At 45.4% G+C, this 9,056-nt stretch overlaps 1 protein-coding gene across 3 annotated transcripts in view; it reads left to right on the forward strand.

Moving 5' to 3' along the window:
- The window catches only part of Lsmem1 (leucine rich single-pass membrane protein 1), an 18,290-nt gene extending 9,896 nt beyond the window's left edge, over positions 1-8,394 (forward strand). For all 3 annotated transcript variants that reach the window (XM_023709804.1, XM_004626421.2, XM_023709805.1), the window contains 2 exons: positions 1,453-1,581; positions 7,065-8,394. In XM_023709804.1, coding sequence (XP_023565572.1) covers positions 1,453-1,581; positions 7,065-7,195 — 260 coding nt within the window. In that variant the 3' untranslated portion in view covers positions 7,196-8,394. The remainder of the gene's footprint in view (positions 1-1,452; positions 1,582-7,064) is intronic.
- Positions 8,395-9,056: the final 662 nt, after the last annotated feature.

The following is a 9,056-nucleotide window of genomic DNA, read 5'->3' on the forward strand; positions in this document are numbered from 1 at the left end:
GTGGTGCTGGGGGATTGAACCGCGGTCCCTGATGCTTTGCCAAGCTTGTTCTAAGTAGGTGCTTTAGACCACTGAGCCATCTCTCCAGCCCCTCCTAAACAAGATTTGAACTTCTGTCTTCAGAAATTCTGAGAAAGTCCCGTAGGGTTTCTGTTCCTGGGAAGGAGGGAGCCTGGAGAGCTGGACTTGGAGGCTGGCTCGGCCCTCTTGGCTGTGCCCGTTGGGACCACAGCTAGGTCCCCCCAAGAGCCCATGTTCCTCCCAGGCCTTGTTTCATAGTGGATTGATGAGAAAATGCTCAACACATTCACCACTTTTTAAACATTAAAATCTGTTGGACAAAACCCTTTTCATTTTCTATTTACAAATTACAAGATTCAAAGTTTAGAAAAATTGTGTGTGTGTGTGGCGGGGACCATGTAACATGGATCTGTTGAGTACTAAATATGTATCTGCTCCTTAAATAGTATACATAAGTTCTGCCAGATTCTTCTGAGCCCTATCTTTTCTAGCTTAAGCCCTGGCATCAAACACAGGTTGTCTACTTGCCACTTTCTTTGTGTGTGCTGAAACTCGCTGTTCCTGCCATTCTCCTTTAAGATCTTTCTGAATTATTCTTCTCGTCATTTTAATAGGTTCAGATTTTCACCTGTTTTTATTACTATCAGACTCAATAAGTATAAGCTGATGCTACTGCTTTGATTCAGAAGCAGCTGTTGAGAGAGGTGACACAGAATGCACTTTTTAGGCATGGACATAAGCCACCCATCAGTCCATAATCAGTGTGGGTGGCCAGTGCAAAGCACAGTGTATAACAGTAACAACACAACAATCTGACGATTCTTAGATTGTACGCATTACAAAACAGTGACCGGGTGCAGATAATTCAAAGCTTGGTGAGTGAAGCTACTGCAGAACATTGCAAAGAACCTTGCTTCCAGGGCATATCTATCCTGAAGGCAACCTTGAAAGACCAAAGTATAGCAGGAGCTCTTTTGTTTCATGGATGTAGGCATACTTGAGAATTTTGTCAGTGAAGAGATTACTAGGCGATGCCCACCAGGGTAGGTGGCCCTCACCCTGCTCAGTCTTTTTCCCCTGGGTTTCATCAGGAAAAAAGCCACAGAGATTCTGTCACTCTTTTCACTTCTCATTCCTTCGCCAAGACCAAAGCATGTCTTGCTGCTTCAGTAATAGCAGTCTTCAAAAGGCTTTCTGAAGAGGTCTGAGGAGGTGGCTTAACCCTGCTCATTCTCTGAGTACTAATATGGAAGAAGATAAACAATTCCCAAACTTATTCCCATCCAAAGCCATTCCTGATGCGTAAGCCACTTTCCAAGCTGTCCAAGAGAAAATGCGTGTATGCCTGACTCCCATCTCCAATGGCGCGGTCCTGCCCATTTCTGCTGCAAGTTAACGCTGCCGTTCTGCTTGTCCTTTGTCTCCTGTTAGCTCTGGAGGAGAAAACCCCAGGCCTTGGCACTCACTCAGGAAACGGAAGCCAGAGTCTGTTTTTTCTGGGGCTGCTAATTGCGCTGATTGTCAGCCTGGCGATGGTTTTCTTCGTGATATTTCTAATAAGTAAGTACTCATCTGCTCGGAAGGAGTTACTTCTAGCCGGCTTTCGCAGCTGGTTTAACTTTGCTTCTGGAGTCTGTGCTTTCTGGCCATCAAAGCTTCTCCTGAGAGGGAAGAACAAAAGTCTGAGTGAACCCCTTGCTGGGGACAGGGTCCCTGGGGCGCAAGCTGACTACAGGTGGTGGTTAAGCGGCGGTCGCAAGCACAGATGTTAAGTACTTACATAACACTTTCCTTGCTCACTTGGAGTGCTTAGCTGCTACGTGGGAGGCAACTTGTTCCAGTGAATTCTGGGTTTTTTTCAACCAGCACACAGATGTTTCTATTACTATTATTTTATTAATTTTATTGAGAAACAAATAGCAATGAGACAGTCTCAAAACTGATTAGGGCAGCTTCAATAATTAATACATTGCATATTATATCTTCGTAGTAGTTATGCATAGTATGAGATGCAGACATGATATCCTGTCCAAACACTACTAGTACAAATCTTTCTTCTCATTGAAAAGAGAAAGTAGCTGTATATCTATGCTAACTATTTTGTATATACAGATACAAAAGGGTCCTTCATTTGTATCCCCTTTTTTTGTTCAGTTTTGTCAGAGATGGGTATTTCATTGCCATTTAAATATTGTAGGTGCATGTGTATTCAGCAAAATAATCCAATATAGTCCAGTAGTCCATAATAGAAGTGGATTATCCGTAGGACTGGCAATGTCAGCAGATGTTTCTGTTACATTCATAGAGCCACAAACTCCCTCTCAGTTTTTCTTACTGGTATATCATCCCAAAAATCAATTTGAAGCTTAGTTTGTTTTGTGTGATTTTTTTTGTTTTGTTTTGTACCAGGAATTGAACTCTGGACCTTGTGTTTGCCAGGCAGGCACTGTGCCACTGAGCTATATCACCCCCCCCCCAAATCAATTTAAAGCACCTAAAAATCTATGAAAAACACCAGAAGTGATTCTGGGGATGTGATGATGGTGGCACCCTTTGGTGTGACACTGTCCAGGCTGGTGTCCTGCTTCTGATACAACCTGCGTCGTCAGCTCTTGGCAGAGTGTCTGACCCATGCATGTTGGCAGGGCCTTTCCCACATCAGCACCTCAGCCTAAAGATACCCAGAGCTGGCAGTGCCATCTCCTCTCTGCCTTGGATAAAGAGAGGGAGGGGTGTGGTCATCTGCGATGCTGTCCCCTCCTTCTGCACGTGGCCCTTCCTACGGAGACTCTTGGCTTTCTCTGTCAGCTCCCCTATGTACTATAATTTGCAATGATTTTCATTCTCTCTCAGTCCATTTAGGAATACAAGGAGCTTTGGGGGCAAGAGTCATCTATGACATCTGCACTAATCAGCATTCTGATGCTTGCTTAAAATCCCATGACCCCTTGTAACATAAAGGCGGAGAGGCTTCCTTTGGCTCATAGATTCGATGCTTGTTTGGTTGGCCCTGTCTGTGTTGGAAAGGTGTTGAGCTCTTTCCAGGTGGTTGGAAGCAGGCAAGCCAGGAGACAGAAACAGACACAGAGACACAAGACACACAGACAGAGGCTGGGGACAGAATACACTCTTCCAGTGAGCTGCGTCTTCCAGCGAGGCTCCGCCCCTTAACACATTTGGATATAACTCATCGGTAGACCATGCTATTGGTGGAGTTAGTGCCCCATGATTTAATCACCCCGTAAGATCCCCACCTCTAACGTCTGAGCCCTTTGTGGCAGCGTCATTGGTCCACAGCATAGCAACATCCTTCTGTGGTCCCCGGGTCTTCCACCCTTTCAAGCTTACCACCTTCAGTCCTTCTAAATGAGCATCAGAGTCCTGTGAGTTCAGAATATGTCTAATTCCAGATGAGGTGAGGAGGCGATGGCCACAAGCGGACAGATGTGGACAGGCTGCTGGGTCCTTGGTCCTCTGTCTAACCTGCCTTTGTGAGCGAAGGCTCTTTTCTCTCAGCCAGAGGGTCTTTCCCTCAGGGGTTGGAGTTGATGGGAATGGGTGAGGTTTACTTGCTTGTCTCTAGCTGCTGCCCTGTGGCACAAGAAGGTAACACTCAAATTGTCCCGGTAACTGTGTGCTTGCGTTTAGCTTTCCATGGGGGCGGAGGGTTGGTGCTCGGCCTGCAGGGCCAGGAAGAGTACATGGGTGACTTCTAAACGTTCCCACCAGCGCTCAGGTTCTGCCTGTCATCCTGCCATGCCTTCGGGTCATGTGTAGGACATTCTGGAGATGTCAGTAGACATAAGCAGGAAATTCCGTCCTCTGCGGGCGAGGTGGTAAGATGAAGTGAAATGGCAACAAATGCCAAATGCACTGGGTGCTTACTCACTCTCAAGCACTGAGCTGATCACTTAGCATTTATTCATTTCAAACCTAACAACTATATAGTGTAGGGTCTGACTGGTCCGACCCCCATCTGCACGACTGCTCCACAGCTGCCTGAGTTCCAGGAGTAGCCATTCCAGCCACCTGAGCCTAGGCAACAGCACCTGCTAGCAAGGACACGGGCTCCCGCTCCACCTGCTGTGTCACAGCACACCTGCAACAGAATATGAGCTGTTGTATGGCCAGCTGCGAAGCTGTCTCACTTTCTCAATCTCACGGTCCCCAACCCTACCCACTCAGAGCTGGCTCAATAAACTTGACTTGGGCTCTCCTGTGAGTGACTCCATGGGGTCTGGCCTGGAACCCTAAATTCAGGCTGGCTGTGCTCTTTAGCTAGCCATACCTACTCTTATCATCCTGGATTTACCAGAGCTGGAATGGAGGTTCAGTACGCTCAGGATCACATAGTCAAATCAGGCTGCAAACTACTGGCTGGCCTCAAGCTCCATGCACTGTCTCAACATCATTCCGTTCCTCTTGTTTGAAGGGGATTTATTTTGTATTTGTGTTGTGTGATACAATGTCCTTTTATTGAACAAGTACCCTATGCCAGACTCATGAAATTCATTAAGTCTTAACTCCATCCCTCAGGGTGGTGTCTAGTATTTTATTATACCCATGATGACCAGACCCAGTGAGTTTTCTTCTCTACATTCCCTGGCTTACCAGAGGCAGACCTGGGACTCAGGCCATGGCTGGCCCAGCTCCAGAGCTCCCAGAGTGTCTCTGTCTGGGGTGAACTAAGAGTAAAATCTGCTTGTGGTTTCCAGATAACCCTTAATCCTGCTGAGGCCCCAGCTTGGTACAAGCATCTGTAAGTGCGTTTGATTTCGCTTATCTTTAACAGGGGAACCATTTGGGTCCCAGTGGGCTTCAACACCAATACATGTTCTCTTACCCTAAGTCCACGAACCTGTATTTATAACTGACCTTTCTGCTGTGAGAAACAAGAATATTTAGACTGATCATATTTAGACTAATCACCTTTTTTAAAAAAGTGTATTTGATTGTTACAGGGTTTCACTATGCAGCTTGGACTCATAGTGATCCTCCTGCTTTCAGCCTCCCCAACACTGGGATTACAGGCATATGCCACCATGCCTGGACTCTGGCTGGCTCAGCATGCACTGGGGGCGGGGCCAGTGCCACATGTGGTGCTGGGGATTGAACCCACAATCCCTGTGTTTGCCTAAGCTTGACTAAGCAGCTTTAGTCTGCTGAGCTATCTCTTCAGACTAATCACATTCTTATTAAACTGCGAGGCCTCATGTTTTTGTCATAACCTATGTGCTAGAGAGTAATAATGGACAGCAAGAACAGCTCAGTGGCTGCCTGGCTGCCCCGGGCAGCAGTTCTGAGCAACCCCGCAGTGTTCTATAAGACAGCAGTTCCATAGCATAAGTGCTGCCTTCAGGGCTCTGTGGTCCATGGGTCTGAGAACTGTTGCCTGTGTCTTCTCAGTGTATTTCTTTACTTCCGATGGTTCTTCAGGGGACAGGTAGGTGTGTACTTTTGCTCTAACTTTTTTTTGTTTGTTTGTTTTTTGAGGTTTATTTATGTATTTTATTGAGAAACAAATAGCAATGAGACAGTTTCAAAACTGATTAGTAGGACAGTTTCAATAATTAATACATTGCATATTGTTGGCTTTGTAGTGGTTATTCATAGTACAAAATGCAGACATGATATCTTGTACAAACGCTATTAGTACAAATCTTTCTTATTGAATTAAGAGAAAGTTAGCTCAATTTTTTATTTTTTCCATAATTTTATTGAGAAACAAATAGCAATGAGACAGTTTCAAATCAAATTGGTAGGACAGCTTCAGTAATTAACACATTGCACACATTCTTCCTAGTGGTTAATTGCTGTACAAGATGTGGACATGATGTCCTACCTACAAACACCATTAGAACAAATCACTCTATTCATTAAGAGAATGTAACTATATATCTATCCTAACCACTTTGAATACACAGATACAAAATGGACATTTGCTCTAACTTTTTTTTTTTGTGCTTTAAACCTTTCTCTTTCCATGGAATTTATTTTAGAATTAGGGTACTATGGAACAGACTTAGGTAAACATGGTTGCTGCTTTCTTCTGGGCTTGATCAATATATTAGGGGGTGGGTCGGGAGGATAGCTCAGTGGCATAAGCACTTGCCTGGCAAGTGCAAGGTCCTGAGTTCAATTCCCAGTCCCAAGAGGGAAAATTGACTTCCCAGCTCATGGGCTTACTTTTGTTTTACTTTTCAGAGAAGTAAGTGGCATCTCTGGCTGAGCAACAAAGTGCAACCAAGACCTTTGTCCCATGCCCTGGGCCATGCCTCACCCAATAGAATTTCTTACACATGAGGGAGAAGTAACTGCTGGTCCTACTAGTTCCAAAGTCCAAGGTGAACCTCTAACATCTAGTTCACTTTCCCGTGTTAGTTTATCAGCTAAGGCCAGTAGCATGTTGTTGACACCATTGGCTCCTGACAGACACCTTGGTAGAAAATTTGTCTGCATGGTAAACGATAAGGTGCTCAAATATAAAGTACTGATTTGGGGCTGCATTTCTTGGAAATTTTAACTCTGACAAACAGACCTGCAAGGCTTCCGTCTCCTAGTTTACTGTACTGCCTAGGGTTCTGTTTATTTGGAGAAAAAAAAGTGGGCTCTATTCTCAAGTTGTGTGAGGAGAATGATTACACATGCAGTGCGGGCTGGCGATTTGGAACCAGCAGACGTGTCAAAATAGGCTGGAACCCAAAGAATGTCATTTTCAAATGATGAACTGAGGCCCTTTTCTGACACTGGGACTGACGGTGAGATGATGTGACAATCACTTCGGGGAAACAATCGGAAACCTTGGCAGTTTCCTTTGGCTGCTTACAGCCATGTCTTTTTCTGCCAAAATCTGTGTGGAGCTGCCAGAGGCGGTCTAGGCTGTCACTGAGAGGTTGTTAAATAATTAAGTCTTCACCAGTTTCTCTCATGGCCTCTGGAATACGTGATCTAAGAGAAGGGACTTGCCAAGGTGCCTCTTGGGCCCTTGAGCATGGTGAGCCCAGTTGACACCAGTGTAACACAGTCTCTTTTCCATTTTGAAGTTCAGACCGGAAACAAGATGGAGGATGTGTCCAGACGCTTGGCAGCGGAGGGAAGGGACATAGATGAGCTTAAGAAAATCAACAGTCTGATCGTGAAGAGACTCAACCAGCTAGACTCTGAACAGAACTGAAGAAGTGGTTTTCCACTAGCAGCGGATAAATCTGGAGCTTCTTTACTTTCCTGGGAGGACATAAGGTTAAGAATGGAGAAAGCACACTTTGTCAGGCAGCGCACAATCTGATCTGCAAAACCGAGTCTGGGCCAGGGAGGTGAGCAGCTCCGAGGCAAGCGGGTTTGGAGCCAGCAGCTGGAAAGGGGTGGGCTCAGCCTCGTTTTGTGGTAGAGTACTTCAGCTTTCTGGGGTTAGGGTGAGTGCCTAGCATGGGAGTGAACCGCAGGAAGCAGGAGGGGCCTGTTCATCCTTACAGCTCTTACAAAGAGCTTAGTCTAGAGTTCGCTGAGGTCAGTGGTGCCTCCCTCACCTTTGCAGATTTCTGCGAAAGCCTGAGAGCAAGTTGGTGGGCTTCTTGGCAAGTTGCTGCCTTGGTGATTGCTGGTGGAAACATGGGTGCTAGTTAGGGCTACGTGGTAGGGCCAGGGGCCAACAGAAAAAGCCCAATTACTTCAGTGGATGTTCACTGCGCGTCTGCTTGCGCAAATCACCCCACCCTAGGGGAGCTCACCTGCAAGTGTGGGAAAGGCAGATGCACATGGCGTTAGATAAACCTTTCTTCCTTGGGTTCTTATGAAGAAAACGTTCCCTGAGCACCCTTTCTTCATTGGTTTGGAGTAAACACTAAATATGGTATTTATCTACTTTTGCACTGAAGCCTTTGTACTGCATACTTCTCTTTTTCTTAGGCTAGGTAGCCGTACAGAACATTTTTTAAACCTGAGATTTGTGTTTGCTGGAAAGTTCTTGTTGATCAGTTGACAAGGTATGTGTTATAAGGATTTGTTGTGAAACTGTTTTGGGTCCTACTGGGGATTTAAAGGAACAACTAAAAATTTCCACTTCTTTGCGGGTGAGCCAGCAGGTTCAGATCCTGGCGTGATCACATCTGGTGGCTCTGGGGAAGTTCACCTCTTTGATTTTTTTTTTTGATCAGTAAAATTAGATGATCATAAAATCTATATCATAGCATTACTGTGAGACTTAGAAGTAATATAATTTTTTAAAAACCAATAAACTTAATTTAAAAAAGAATAATTGTGTTAGAAACAATAAAATGCTGGTGTGATTGTACATTTTATTGCTAAAAGTAGTAAATGTGAAATAATGGAAATAAACTTGTGTGGTTCAACCTCTCTGGGGAAACTTTGAGCTAACATTGTGTCTCTTGTGTTGTTTGTGACCGTGACCGCTCTCCTGTCATCTGACCAGGCTGGAGGGATGAAAAGTATTTCAGCAAAGTAACTCGTGTTTGTAAGACCTGATCAGTAGAAGCAGGAGGGTTTGTTGTGTACTCCTAGGAGGGTAAGGCTCAACAGTGCCTACTAGGGATGGAGCGAGAGTCCTCTCTGCCCTTAACTAATAAATGATTTGACTTCAGGCTGCAGTGGAGGGAGGAAACCTAGACACTGAAGGCAAAGGCATAAAAACAGAAGGGGCTGCACTGCACTGACATAAGACTTGTCCTGATTGGAATAGAAAGCCTTGCAACATATTTAGACATTATGTGTGTTCACAGGAGGCTAAGAAAGATACCTTTTTCTGCTAGTGGACTTTTCCTGCATACCCCTCTGATGTTGCCAGCCATGGGGAGGGGCGGGATTTACAAACATCTGACCCGAAGTCCAAAGGCCTCTTATAAATTGTTCTCCCTTGGCTGCTCCCTGGCCCAGTCCTGCCCACCACTCTCTGCTGTGACATCTGAGGCTCTTGGGGTAAGTGGGAGGCCCCAGCTTCCTAGAAAGCCCGTGTTACACCTTTAGGGGTACAGGGAACTTGTCCCTCGGTAATGGGTCAGGGTTATCTGACCAGGACTGTC

The sequence above is a fragment of the Octodon degus genome, unplaced genomic scaffold (assembly GCF_000260255.1).
Source record: "Octodon degus isolate 3935 unplaced genomic scaffold, OctDeg1.0 scaffold00015, whole genome shotgun sequence".
NCBI classification, from domain to species: domain Eukaryota; kingdom Metazoa; phylum Chordata; class Mammalia; order Rodentia; family Octodontidae; genus Octodon; species Octodon degus.